The sequence below is a fragment of the Hemibagrus wyckioides genome, linkage group LG07 (genome assembly GCF_019097595.1).
Source record: "Hemibagrus wyckioides isolate EC202008001 linkage group LG07, SWU_Hwy_1.0, whole genome shotgun sequence".
NCBI classification, from domain to species: Eukaryota; Metazoa; Chordata; class Actinopteri; order Siluriformes; family Bagridae; genus Hemibagrus; species Hemibagrus wyckioides.
The window spans coordinates 27028000-27043462 of record NC_080716.1 but is presented as its reverse complement, the minus strand read 5'-3'; the positions used below and the strand labels follow the sequence as shown (position 1 = coordinate 27043462).

The following is a 15463-nucleotide window of genomic DNA, read 5'->3' as shown; positions in this document are numbered from 1 at the left end:
TTGGCTTTTTAAAAAATGCTTACTCAATTTTTTATCAGTAAATAATTGAAGATTTGCATTGTGCTGAACTGTTATTAGTTATTTAGTGTACATTTTCTGAATAATTAATTTATTTATACTGGTTAAAGATGTTTATTTTATTATTTATATGTATTTAAGTGTCTTTAAAGCAAGTTTAGGGATTTTTTTAAATATTAACCTAAATTTAAAATACATTTTAAAATACATTTACAAATAAATTTTTTTTCTTGCCAAAAATGCTAGTAATTAATGAAACACAATAAAAAAAATGAAAATTTATCTAGATATAAAATATTTAATATAATAACACCTAAAGATGATTTTTTTATTACTAGTATAGTATTATTGTATTATTATTATTATTATTATTATTATTATTATTATTATTACTATAAAATGTTATGTAAAATCTCTTAACTATTCAATATAACAGCTATTTGTTGATTTACAAAACTAAATTGTCAAATTGTGACAAATATTCTATCTAAACATAGATGAATAAGGTGTTAAAATCTTTAAATGCAGTCAGATATAACAAGCATTATTTATATACACTGATAATAAATAATACATTGTGCTTTAATACCATTGTATAAGAAATTATGTTTATTTTCGACTTCATATCAACTTCCATCTGTTTATGTAGAATTAAACACTCCATATTTCTTTTATAATTCTGTTTTATTTTTCACATCCTAAATTGTACATCTTACTAAGAACATTTATTGAAAATTCCAATTTCCAGCAAAGACTGTCGAGGAAAAAGATCAGTGTTTCCACTGATCTGCAGTGTGTTTGAGGAAAGGTTTTTTTTTTACATACTGATTTTGTTAATTTTTGTCATTTAACATTAGACTCTTAGATTTAAAGAAAAAAAGATATAGCAATCAAAGCTCGGGTTTAAAAAAAAATAATAGAGAAGAAAACCCTGCATGACCCAGTTACAGTAAATCAGGAGGCACATAAACAGCAGTGTCAGACAGTGTGTTTTTTGAGGCTGAAAGAATGAGCCGCGGAGCCGCGATCTTCCTGTTTTGCCCGTCAAATGAAGGTCGGTGTGGTTAGAGACATAACTACCAGGCCATGAAAAGAGCTGGCATGGAGATTATTGCTGGGGATAACATGACAGTGTGGGCACTGACTAACAGATTCAATAATACACACATAAATTTAGGACAATGTGATGGCTTGGGCATTCAGTCCAAGAATCAGGGAAAAAAGATTGTTATAACTGTGGGAGTTACAACATGCTGCACAGCTGTATAGATATGTATGGGGCGTAAGTGTATATACCGACATACTGGGCAGAATACAGAATACAACCTATGGGCAATATACCTGTGTAATATCAAATCAACCATCGGAATGGGGGAGTATTTCTCTAACACTATGGTCTATATAGTTTATTCAGAATAGTGTAATAAAGAAAAAAGCCTCCAGTGAACACCGGTTCTGCAGACAGAAACATCTTATTGATGACAGAGGTCAATGGAGAATGGCCAGGATAATGCACCACATCACAAAGCAAAGTCATCTCAAACTGTTCACAAACATGACAATGAGTTCAGTGTTCTTCAGCGGTCTTCCCAGTCACCAGATCCAAATCCAGTAGATTATCTTCAGCATGTGGTAGAACAGGTGATTCACCTGAAAACTCTGTGTGATGCAATCATATCAACATGGACCAACAATCTCAAAGCAATGTTTGTGAAATAACATCTTGTGGAATCCATGACATGAAGAACTGTTTTAAGAGCAAAGTTAGACCAAAACCAGTATTACTGTAGTGTTCCCAATGAAGTGTTTAGTGAGTTCATTTGCCTAGTATACAAACTATAAAGACAGTATATACATATATATATATATATATATATATATATATATATATATATATATATATATATATATACATATATATATATATATATATATATATGCATAACATATGGATAACATATATGTATAACATATGGATAACATATACTGGTAGTTTACAGTATATCCAGTATAAAACACAGATCACACATCAGTAGAAAAAGTACACAACATACTACAGAGACAGAATAAAACCTTTGTGGGCAATGTGCAATGGGTGTTAGATATATAATATAATAATATATATGCAATGGGTGTTAGACATATCCTCATCAGTGGATATTATACATAAGCTGTTTGCATTCACCTTCAACATTCAGGATTTAGAGAGTAGATCAGTATTTGTGGCAACAGTTTTGGGAAAAATCAAATATAGCTCAGAAGGTCAGGTACACATATGTTTGGCAGTATATAACATGCTGTATTTGTCCAGTGTACAAAACATATGGTCACTGTGAGTCTCCAGTATATATCATTTGTGCCCAGTATTAAACCATATGGGTTTTACACAAAATAGAATACCAGTAAACAACATAAACAGGAGCTACTGTTTATAACAAACAATTTATTAGGAACACCCTTCATGCATTTGTCTATTCAGCCAATCATATGGCAGTGTACAGCCAGTGAAAAACATACAGTATATGGCAAATATGCATCAAAAAGGTTCTGTATATAATATGCAATATTTGGTCAGGATATAGCATGTGTGTATCCAAAATAGCACCACATACACAAGTATACAGAATATCATAAATTAGGACGAAATAGACAGTATTAAGTTCAGCATACATGATATATGGTAGTAGTTTCTGAGCAGTTGAAAAGATATCTGGATATGTGGATGGCCGGAATTTTAATAACTGGCAAAAACTTCTAATCCCAAAGAAAAGCGTGATAAGGACTTTTTTCTTCTTCTTCACGTTACATTAGCAGAATGAAGATAAATGTGCTTGGAGGATTTAATGCTGTAAAAGTGGGCAGCATTCTGTGTGGCTTGCTAGTGTTCTTCACTGATTAGCATGTCATCTAATCAATCATGACTTCGGCAAACAGAGTCCATGACCACTTTTTCCACAACAGAAAAGCTCTAGTTCACCACACACACACACACACATGGCTCCTGTTTTATGGCTGTTTTAGCCAGTCTATCCTGGCTGCTGCAGTGAGGCTGTCTTGGATTGTCTGGGTCACTCTGTGGGAATGTTTCACATGACAATAGCAGTGGAGTGTTTCCCCGTTGAGTTCTGTGTGTGTGCTGTTTGTGTTGGCCAGAGCCATGTGTGTGTTTTGGGGGTAGACAGACTGAACACAGGAGCAATCGGCCCCTCCATCACTGCACACACAGTGTGGCTGGACTGAGACCCGGAGCCCTGCTCATCCATCATGGAGCACAGAGCTGGAATCATGCCACTTCACAGAAGAGAGAGAGAGAGAGAGAGAGAGGGAGGGAGAGAGAGAGAGAGAGGGAGAGAGGGAGGGAGGGAGAGAGACAGACACAATTAATAATACAGATTAATCTAAATTAGCTATGAGATGCGTGTGAATGTGCTATTGGCTCGAAATTAGCTGTGTATGTGTAAATGAGATATGTCTCTGTTCTCACACAACTGTATAAGCAGCACTTAACTGTAGTTACATCACTGAGTGTGTGATTCCACACTACAAGCACTGAAACCGTGCCAGATGTAGTGACCTTTAAGGCTAATCTGTCACCATGGTGTTCTGATACATTAACTCCTTCCTCAAATCCTCCAAAACACCCAGGAGAGCTGGAAGAACACAATCTGGATTTATCTGCCAAGCAAGAGCTCACTTACAAAGAATTTGTCTTACAAAATTGTATAATAAGAACACGCCAAAACAGCACACACACACACAACACACACACACATTTTGCAAACATTGGCATTGTGTGCACAATTTACATTTACAATTGTAAATTATTTCATCGTTTTTGACTGCTAATGCTTGTTTTTAAACTTTAGGGGCTTTTTTTCATAGTTTATACAAATCAGGATACTGATTTATTGTTTTCTTTTTTATTTCAGCTTGAACAACGTTGGAGGAAAACTTTATGAAAGTTAGTTGGCAAGATTCTGTAGGTTTCCAAGATCACCAGGAGGGGGTGCTGTGTTACAGCACTAATTAGTTTACATCATATGCTATATTGAAAGGTGGCTGAGGATTAATTCACAAACTGTCTTTATGTGATACATAAATAACAATAAGGTTTGATTTTTCCTAATCTTGGGTTACGGTCTGTGTGGAGTTATACATATTATTGTTTATATTATTATTATTTATTATCTCAAGGTCTATGTTCGTTTCCTCCTGGTTCTTCAGTTTCCTCCTACTCCACACACCACATAGATCTGACTGGAGAATACAGAATTAGTTGACTGGTGTTCCATTTAGTTTGTATTCCTACTTATTTGCCTAGAATTCCTGAAAAAGAAAAACAGCAGAATGGAAATGAATAAATGTTATAAAAAATAATGACTAAAAGTTAAGATAGAATGGGAGTTGCAGATAACGAGCAGGTTATGAGTGATTGTCTACCCATGCCGCTTGTTCATGTGTTTCTTTCCTCCTCACTAGGCTGCCAGGTAGCAGAGAGTGACAGAGCTGACTCTCTGGTGTGTTTTGTGAGTTCCTTCGGGCTGTAAAACTCTTGTTAATAAATAAAAAGAATGAGATCTTTTTCTATTTCTTGTATCCTGCATCCTTTTTCCAGGAGTTTTTGCATGAATATATAGTGCACTCAGGTATTAATAGTCTCTGAGCAGTCCCTCCAGGATTTTGAAGTTTTCTTTGTGATTGTTGCAGAGTTTTTTCTGCTTTTTTTTATGGAAGACACATATGTCTATGATAGCTTTACTCACACCCGACTCAAGACGATTGGTGAGGTCTTTGGTCATTTAGAAAAGTTCCTCAGAATATCATGTAGTTTGCTTGATTTTGTGTTAGTAACATAATCCTGACTCAGTGAGCAGCTTTAGGTTCTAATCTGTTCAATTTTTTGACTTTACACCCTATGGCATGTAATGTAGAAGTGTGTGTGACAAGCTTACCTGCCTGAATTCGATCTCTGCTGTTTATTATTAGACTGGATCAATCCAGTATGTGTTATATATATGAGCTGAACAGGGTAATGTATTGTTTTGCACTTACAACATGTACAGAATAGAGACACATCGGTGTATTGACACTGTAACATTAACAGCACAGCCCATGCTGCGCTCTGAGTCATGTAAACACCTTCAGCCTCGGCTGGGTGTCTGTTAGCCTGGCCTCTGCCGCTCTAACTCCCGTTTGATCAGCGTTTGAGAAAACAACAGCCCAGCAAGGCTCCACCCGACCCCGAGCACACACACGCAGCCGGCGAGCACTGTCGGCTTTCATATGTCACATCTGATGGATGGACTGAAGCAGCGACGGCCGTTTAGAGAGAGAGGAATGTGTTCGATGGGTGAAATAGAGTTTCGCGAGTCTGTATGTGGCGAGCGTCTGCTCAGCAGGATCTGAGACTCGAGTTACAGCCAAATTAATTACTCACGTAGAAAAGACAGATTGTAAAACACGCTGACCCCCCTCGTGTATTTAGATATATTTTGGTGGCTGAGCGGTCATGGTGGTGGCCTTCTCTTTACATTCATCCATATTTTGAATATGTTCTACACTACTGGAGCCTTGTTGGCATTTTCAATCCCTTTAATGCTAATGCATTTGGTAGCATGAGCTTGGACAATAGAAATGAACCGAACTGAAAATATTGTTATACAGTAGGAACCAGAAGTCTAGTGCTGACTGCCAAAATCTGTTTCATTTCAGCGGTCATTAAAAAGAACCACAAAAGTTTACTCAGGAGATGTTTATTATTCAAATATGCAATATTTAAAACTGAGGCAAATAAATGTTTCAGGGGAATGATGAAAGATTGAATCAAATCTTAAATATATTTCATCTAAATGTGTCAGATATGAATAGCATGCAGTGTTAATGGTTTGCATTTGTATGATTAACACCTGATATTGCCTCAGTTGCTATACTCTATAAATTAGTTCATATTTGTATTATTCCTTGCTATACTGCTTTTGTTAGTGACATAAATAAATTGTTTTTGTTTATAAAAGTTCATGTTAACTGTAATGTAGCAGGATATGGAGGGGTGTGAAACTCCCGCACTAAAGTTGCAGTATCAACTATGCCACCTAGGCATATTTTGCTCCAGGAAAGAGCATGAAGGGGTAGGAATTTCCTCTCAAGGTAGCAATCAACTGCCATGATACACCCAGTAACTAGCATCTGTCAATCAAAGCCAAGGCCAAAATGGGAAGGAGAATCAGAGCCCCAAACTGATGCTCCATGAAATTTTTTCCTTCTGATACGTTATTGTTTCTGTTGTAACCACAAACAATAGAACTATATTGTGTATCTATATACAAGAAAAAAAAAAAAAAAAAAAAAAAAAATATATATATATATATATATATATATATATATATATATATATATATATATATATATAACTGTATGTTAGATTGCTGTACTGTATGTTTTGTAGCATTAATGGAAGGAGACTCCAGTGTCAGAACTTTTTTAGTGATAAAGCAACAAGTTTCTATCACATGAACGTCCTCAAGATGGAGGACAACTGCTCTGGTTTTGTCTTATTAGCTTTGAGAGAAAGGAAAATTTGAGGTACATGAGGGAATGATTGTTTACAGCTGCTAAAAAAAGATATATAATATAAGGAAATGTAATATAATGAAAACTGGAGCAAAGTTGGTAAACAGATATTCCATGCCATCAAACATAACTATAAATAGAGTAAAGATCCAATGTGTGAAGAAATGTAAACAGTGGACAGTTTGCCCTGGTACAAGTGAAATAAAACACTTGAGAATGTGCTGTTATTGGACTGATATTATCAGTAACCTCGCTTTATGACACTTGATTATGAATCTTTCCACATGGACATCCTAAAGAGCCATGACTACTGCTACCAGTAATGCTACCACCTGGAAATCATGGAGGTGGCTTTGGACTGCAATTCCCACAAATAGTTTAGTACCGAAGCCTCCATGAGTGAACAGCTGATAACTTCGACTTCATGTAATAACTAGAATGAATTTTCTGGTTGCACAATCACACTTTCTGTCCATATACTACACAGTTATAGAAGGGAAATCAGTTACAAATCACAATCTCTAGTATCAGATAGGGATGAGGTTCTCTTTTGAGTCTGGTTCCTCTCAAGGTATTGTCTTTTCTCAATACCTTGTCCTGAGGAATAAATGAGGGATAAATTGGCTTCAAATGTGTATCTTGAATTTATATTTTTTTGTCAAACTGCTTTGTGATGATGGCCATTGTTAAAAGTGCTAAAGAAATAAAAAAAAAGATTATGAATTGTATTGATTTATCTAGATGATGCTCAAAGAAGTGCACAACATGTTAGCTGATGATATATTTAACTCAAGTTACCAATCTTTAAGCTTGATAGCAAGTTTTACATAAATGAGAGTTCTACAGCTATTATATTGCTTGGCGGCACAGAGTCTTAGGCTAAACTGTAGACTTATGCTAACATTACCAAGCGACATTCCTGAGGTTATATCTATTAGGTCTATTAACTGGAAATTGGAAAAGACTTTTCCTGTATGAACCTATTGTATTGTGTTAAGTTTTCAGGATATGTTTCACCCAGATGAGGCTCAAATTGCAGAAGGGAAAGATTCTCAAGATCTCGATTATAACCATACTGACCAAAAGGCCAGCTCCGGAGAGAAAGAAATAAAGAGATAAGTGTGAGAAAAGGCAGCCTTTCGATAGTGACCTAAGACCTCTGTCAGCCAGTTTAACCCTAATACCACCCACAGAGAGAGAGAGAGAGAGAGAGAGAGAGAGAGAGTGAGGGGTCCAAGGGGAAGGAATGAATGAGACAGGAAGAAAAAGTGAAATCGCTCCCTGAGCTACATATTTCATATTCCCTCATGACAGTACCTCCCTCTCTAATACACACACACACACGCACACACACACACACACACACACAATATACATCTACATCTCACTTTTTTGTCCATGAGGACTGTATGTTCGTTCACATTCACAACAGTGTGGCGTCTCTTCCCCGGGCCTTTGCGCAGGTGGTCCCGCATGGACAGGAACTCCTGCAGTATTTGTTATCTTTCAGTCGTGATAAGCCCATCTGGATCTGATTGTGCTTTCAGAGATCACCCCTGGAGATTGAGTGAGAGAACGAGGGTGGAGAGGTGAAAGATGCAGAGAGGGAGAGTGCAGAACAAAATTGAATTTCTCACTGCTGTAAACTGGGCCAAGCACCGAGGCTGTCACACAAAACTCCACTCAGCTCAAAGGCCCCAGGGGCTCGCAAAAAAAAAAAAAACCCTGAGAAATGAAAAAGTGGGAGAGGTTAGAAATCAGTTTCACCTGTTAGGCTAGATGGCTGCTTGTTCAGAGTAATAAGGACTATTACGTGGATTGGATTTGCTGGCTTGGGTCAGGAGCACGAGCGGGCAGCTGAACTCATGGTTACCTTTATGCACATTGCTATACATTACATTTACCACACTCTTGTATCCCACACACAGGGGTGTTTTATTTCAAATAAAAACATTTTATCTGTACGTCTGTATCTGTGTGAAAATCTATGAAGGGTGACGAGTATTTACTTTAAGAAGTCTTTATTTGTCACATATACATTAATGCACTTTGAAATTCTTTCTTCGCATATACCATCCTTTGGGGATGGGGTCAGAGCACAGGGTCAGCTATGATACAGCGACCTTGGAGCAGGGTGGGTTGGGGGTCTTGCTCAAGGGCCCAGCAGTGGCAGTTTGGCAGTGTTGGGGCTTGAACCCCGATCTTCTGGTCAAAAACCCAGATCCTTAACCACTTGAGCTACCCCCGCCTTACTTAAGGGAAACATGGTGAGTTGAAGCACTGAACATCCCTGTATAATAAATTGCAACATTACACATGTGTATGTGTATAAAGTGTGACAAAATATCAAACCTTCGAGAACTAACAACATAACATCATATACAGATTAAGTACACCTAATATGCTTTTAAAAAAAGGAAAATCACAGTATTTATTGATTAGAAAAAGAAAAAAAAGGAGTGGTTGGCAGATTTGTATCATACCTCCAAGGTTGAGGTTCAATTCCTGATTCGACCTTGTGTTCTCCCTGTGCTTTGGGGTTTCCTCTGGGTTCTCCGGTTTCCTCCACTGATGGTAGATGTGTAGTAGGCTGATTGGTGTCTGTAAAATGTCCATAGTGTGTGAGACCGTGCACTGTTAAAGTGGTTGGTGTCTGCATATTAATATCTATGTTTTATTTAAAGGAACAGTGTGTAATTTTCAAGCCATTTTCTTCCAGTCATTTTCAATGGTAATTAAAGCACTGGAAAGCTCTCATCTTCCTCCTGTTGGTGAACTCCTTCTCATGAACCCAGACTTTACTTTGTGAGTTGCCTTTTAAGAAAATAAAAATGGCAGATCTGTTCTGCCTCATGCTGCTGGGGCTAATACCTGGTCCTGAAATATGAAAGCAGAAGAATGAAATGGAGAAAACAGCCAGATTGATATGTTTAGAGATTCGTTTAAACATTACAAACTGCACGTTTAAGATATGTCTCTAATGTATGGGGTACCATACTGTGGTTGTGTCTTAATGGCTACAATCAGTGTTTATCTACTCAATTAGTATAGTATGTGTGTGTGTGTGTGTGTGTGTGTGCGTGTGTGTGTGTGTGCGTGTTTTATTATTAACTTGGAGAGAGAGAATTAAAAAGAGGCTGGTGAAGAAATAACTCTCTTGCCTGCTGTAGCATAAGTGGTAACAGGAGCGAACTTGTTTCCTGGACGTCACACTATATTAAACATAACTATAAATGAGAATGACAAGTTGTACTGTAATAAATGCAATAATTCAAAATGTCTTGCTGTAGTTGGAAAGGAATCAACTTTAGGGTGGTAATAAGAGTAATTCCACTACTTCAGGCCACATCACGGTACTTTGCTGTTGATTCATTTCCCATAACAGCACACCAATGTGTGTTTTATTGCTTAGTTACCAGACAGTTGCTTGGTTACTGTGAGGGTGTCAGGAGGGAACTTTGTGGACATTTTAGTAACTGAATAAAAACTTTCAAATATAGACAAGTGGAACACACACACACACACACACACACACAAACACACACACACACACACCCCCCGATTCTGCCCCTTCTCCTGACCTTGGTGTATAATCCTCTGACCTTGCATTTTTCCCAGCTCTCTCCACCGCAGTCCTCCTCCTCCTCCTCCTCCTCCTCTTCCTCCAGATTCTCCGTTTATTTTTTCAGGTGAACAAACTGTATCGAACGCTCCGGCCGCCTCAGTTGCATTTAATTAAGCTTCTGGAACCTTCTGTGCTTTCAAGTACTGGACAGGAGGGGAGGTTGTGTGTGTGTGTGTGTGTGTGTGTCCATCCACCACCGACAAATGTGCATTTTTCTATCTGAAAGGATCCGAGGTGAGGCCAAGCATCAGAGTCCAAAAATGGGCTTAATTGAGTCCCAAAGCGCGCCACGTTCTCCTGGAACAGACCTTTGATTATTCGAGCCTTTAACTGCAGCCTGGAACATTTAAAATGTCAGCAATCAGCATTCACTGTCCAAATGTATGCTGTCTGCCTGGGTGTGTGTGTGTGTGTGTGAGGTACAAGCACATATATGTGTGTGTTCCAGGCTTGTTCCCGGAATGTACACCACATGTTAGTTATGAAGAGATAGTGTGGACTCGCAGGTTTTAGGATGAAACAGATCCTAAAGTCATGGAGATCTAAGACAGATGCTCACCTACACGTCCTGCAGTCTTGTATATATGTGTGAATTTTTATATATAAATATATATTAGATTATATGACTGCAATATACCAAATATACAGTTCCTCCAGGATTGTGAAAGGTTTGTTACTCAAATTGGCAAAAAGAGAGACACATCTGTAATGGCTTTCTGTGAGAGCTGTACTCATGTTCACACACGTGAATGGAAGAGGGGTTTAGCTGAATGAATGGTGATGATGTGATGATGTCACAAGTCACATCTCGATCTGATTCTGGAGCAATTTGGAAAAAACTCAAGCTCTGAATATCACAGAGTTTGCTTGATTTTGTGTTCATTTCTATGATCACAAAATTGCAAAATCCTGACAAGGCTTGATATTTATATGGGAAATAGTTTTGTTCTATTGGGCAGATCAGTTTTCTAACTTTAAGGATTTATCCCAATAGATCTATCTGGTGAGAATAAACCAACTTAGTGCTTTAAATGCATGTGAACATAATCATCTTTTTTAATTGTATTTTTTTGTTTGTTTGTTTGTTTGTAGTAAAACCAGTTTATCTTCAGTCTGTGATTTAAAAAGCATCTCCTGTTTAAAGTCCCTATCTGCCATGTCTTTACACGGTACAGTAGCAGAGGATGAGACTCATCCAAATCAATTGAGAAGCAAAATCCTGATGATTTTTATTGGTTCCTTTACTGCTCTCTGCTGGTCATAACGAATCAGTGCACCTGTGAAATGAACAGAAATCTTTCTGCTGGTTACTGACCAGCCCACAAATACGAATTCCCGGATTTGTTATTATATACAATCATTATACTGTATCTTTCCTGGCTGCTGTGAAAGTGATCAGTGCTCCACTGCCCATGATTTAGTGTGATATACTCGCATATAGAAGTTAAACCTTTCATATACTGTATGTAACTGATGCTTTCGGGAAATAAACATTTTTTTATATTCATGCACTAAATGACTGAAATCTGTGATTGTGAGTAAACCATATGAATAATAATCCTAATATAAATGGCATTAAATTTTTCAGTACATATTTAAAAAATTAGCATTTAATATAAATATTCAAACCACAGTGGTCTTGATTCTGCTTGGTGGATATTCATTTTCTCTAACAGCTGCTCCAAATTACAGCTTTCTCTGACTAATATTAAATCTAAGTATATTTATGTATACTTTGCAGTATGATTTGCAGTGAGATGGTGAACAGGTGTGTGATCAGTAGGAGGCGACTGTGAATGTGGGGGTTCAGGTGCATTGTGGGAAGTGGAGTCTGGTGCAGCCATGTTTGTAGGCCACAATGTGTTCTGGAGATTAGAACTGGAAGATGTGACAGCACCTACAATTTAAAAACAATCAAGACAGAAGGCTTTTCCTGTGAGCATGAAAGCCTCTCTCATGAGCCTCTGATCATCTATCCAGCCTAGCTGTGTGTGCTGTGAGAAATACTGCATGACCAACTTTACTTCCCCTTTAATTATTTATTTGTTAGATTTTTTTTGTTTGTTTGTTTTCTTTCACATAGGTATCACACACTATTTATTTATTTATTTATTTATTTATTTATTTATTTATTTATTTATTTATTTATTTATTTAATTAATTAATTTACTTATTTATTTTCTTTCACCTAGTTATCACACACTATTTATTTATTTATTTATTTACTTATTTACTTATTATTATTACACCAAACCTTTGTTTTCTTTGTGTTAAATGTATTGGTTTATTTAAAGTTCCAAATCAATTTAAAAAAAAAAATTAATGTGCCTATTATTTTTTTTGTATAAGTTAAAATTAAAAATAAAAATTCAGAGCACGGTAAGACTCAAATTACTTTTAATGTAACTGTAAAAATGTTTCCTGTTCATCATTCACACATATACAATATGGAAAAGGTACATGTTTTGTGGCGTTTAAAAAAAAAAGAAGAAGAAGAAAAAAAACAAGAAATTCTATTGGCAGTTAATTTTGTCAAGTTGTTAAAATAAATAAAGTCATAAAGTGCACAGAATGCAGCTTAACAGAACGGGTGTAGCTCAATCCTCGACCTCACAGACAATTTATTTGACTATTAACGTCCTCTCTTGCCCACTTGCTCCAAATAATATAAATTCTTATTGAAAGAAAGAAAGAAAGAAAGAAAGAAAGAAAGAAAGAAAGAAAGAAAGAAAGAAAGAAAGAAAGAAAAATGATATAAAATTATATATATATAGTTATCCTGTATATACTTTATAATATATAATATATAATGATATTAAATGCTTCTGGACATTGAAAAATAGAATATATTGTCAGATTAATCCTGTTATAATCACACCTCATCAGATTTAATGCATCATCATATAAAGCTGAAGAGATTAGACTCTGTCTTGGTGTCATGGGACAAATCGTTACAGTACAGTAAGTCAAGAAGCTTGGATATCTAACTTCTTTACACAGTGTAGCACAGAGAAAAGGGTCCTACAGATAAATAAATTATGTACAGAAACACTGCAAGAGATCATGCATACCTAAAGTAATAGAATCCAATGCTGAATGTTAGGTATCATAGATACGTCATTACACTGTATAGAAACTATATATAAAAATATGTTTTCATCGTTGTCTGAATTTGCAATACCATGCTTAAGCTATGCACATAATACTACACCAGAACACACACTGAAACACACCTCTGGTAATTCCAGTCACAGTTCTTTCTCATTTTTATGATAAAATGTTAAATAATGTATTTTTCACTACAGCTAGGCTGAATTCAAATCAGGTTACTGTTGCTATAGTAACAACTCATTCATTCATTCATTAAAAATTGTACAAAAATAAGCAAATAAAAAAACTGATTGTTATTTATCAATCTGGTTTTGTTAAATGTAAATAGAAAAGGGGGGAAATAATGTTGTTTTATCATTCTGTCATTCTTTATGTAAGAAATAGTTATCATATTATTATTATATACATATATATATAATAATATATGTATATATATATATATATATACATATATTATTTATATATATATTATATACATATATTATAATATATGTATATAATATATATACATATATTATTTTTCTATAAAAGAACATGCCAAAGTGTTTTATTCCTTACTTATTCCATATACAGTGGTACTTTAAATGTCTTTAAAAATCAAAAACCAATCATTTTGATTATTATTAATCCTAATCATTGTATTTCCTAATACTATATTCAGATAATCTCTTTATGGTGTTATTAGGTTATGAATCAGTAGACTATTAAACTATGGACTTTATTAACTGATGTTAATAATGATAATGATGTTAACCTTAATAATATGTGACTACAGTTACCAGAATGGCACAAATGTTTGCAACAAATGACCCAAACAGCATAAGGTAGGTAGTTTTACAAGTAATGTCCAGTAATAAAAAGCACAGCAGGCTTGGTCCAGATGGCCTCAGCTAGCAGAAACAAAGCCAGATCTATAAGGAAACAGAATAAAGCTGGTCAATCTCATGATCTGCATTAGCTTAATAATATTATAGAGCATAGCTTGCTAAATGAGTAAAGCTGTGATTTTGCAGTAGATCACTGACTTACATTAGCTCTCAGGAACACATGAATTTCGACGTGAATGACACATGTTCTTCTGCAATGCCAGAAAGAGAGTGATTAAAAACAAGTTCAGCTTGTTCATGGTGTATACAGTGTTTCAGTGAGCAGTTCCTCTTTACCCTGAGTGTGAATGGAAAGATAATGTTTTACCTTTTTGTAAAGGTGATGATGAAGCAATGGGTCTGACAGCCAAGGATGCTTCAGAGCTTCACTTGCACCTATCCTCCAACTACAAACACACAGCAGCCAAAAATTAGCAGAGTGGGATGGATGGGTGGATGAATAATTGTGGAATGGATTAATGGATGAATGAAAAAATAAATAATTACAGGGCTTGAAGGATGGATGGATGGATGGATGAATAGATCATTGTGAGTAGATGGTAGTAGATACATAGATGTAAAAAAATATTGGATGGATGGATGGATGGATGGACAGACAGATGGATAAATAGGTCATTGGGTGCAAAGATGGATGGACGGACGGACGGATAGGGGAAAAGATTACTAATAAATGGATGGATGGATGGATGGATGGATGATGAAAAGATGACTGGGTGAATGAATGGTGGGTTGGGTGATGTAAGGACCATTTGGTGCATGGTAGATAGATCAATAGATCATGGTTGGTTGAATAGATGAATGATGAAAATATTATAGGGTGCATGGATGGATGGATGGATGGATGGATGGATAGATAGATAGATAGATAGATAGATAGATAGATAGATAGATAGATAGATAGATAGATAGATAGATAGATACATAGATAGATAGATAGATGGAGGAAAAGTTTACTGATGGAAATATGAATAGATGGATGAATAAATGTGCAGACCTTTTATTGTAGACAAGCAGTTTGGAGATGAAGTCCTTGGCCTCATCTGAAATGCCTAAGAACTCGCTTTCCTCAAAGTTCCAGTGGCAGGCCAGGATGTTGTTCAGTGTCTCGTTATCATCATCTCCGAGAAATGGGGACAAACCACTCAGGCTGTTAAAGACAAAAAAGTAAGCAAAAAAGTGAAGACAGTGCAAGTAAAAAAAAATAAAAATTCTGTCAAAATGATGCTGGTCATGTTCGTTTGAGGCAAGTGCA

General features: G+C 36.0%; 1 protein-coding gene and 1 long non-coding RNA gene across 5 annotated transcripts in view; both read right to left on the bottom strand.

Moving 5' to 3' along the window:
* Nucleotides 1–8652: 8652 nt before the first annotated feature.
* On the bottom strand, nt 8653–10452 carry LOC131355636 (uncharacterized). The gene is made up of 3 exons (XR_009204881.1): nt 10170–10452; nt 9072–9189; nt 8653–8878 (listed from the first exon to the last, which is right to left on the bottom strand). It is a non-coding gene; the product is annotated as an uncharacterized LOC131355636 (long non-coding RNA).
* A 3404-nt stretch (nt 10453–13856) lies between these two features.
* mylk4a (myosin light chain kinase family, member 4a) overlaps nt 13857–15463 on the bottom strand; it is a 34518-nt gene continuing 32911 nt past the window's right edge. For all 4 annotated transcript variants that reach the window (XM_058395365.1, XM_058395364.1, XM_058395362.1 and 1 more), the window contains 4 exons: nt 15206–15358; nt 14519–14597; nt 14354–14402; nt 13857–14235 (listed from right to left, as the gene is read on the bottom strand). In XM_058395365.1, the coding sequence (XP_058251348.1) occupies nt 14355–14402; nt 14519–14597; nt 15206–15358 (280 nt within the window). In that variant the 3' untranslated portion in view covers nt 13857–14235; nt 14354. The remainder of the gene's footprint in view (nt 14236–14353; nt 14403–14518; nt 14598–15205; nt 15359–15463) is intronic.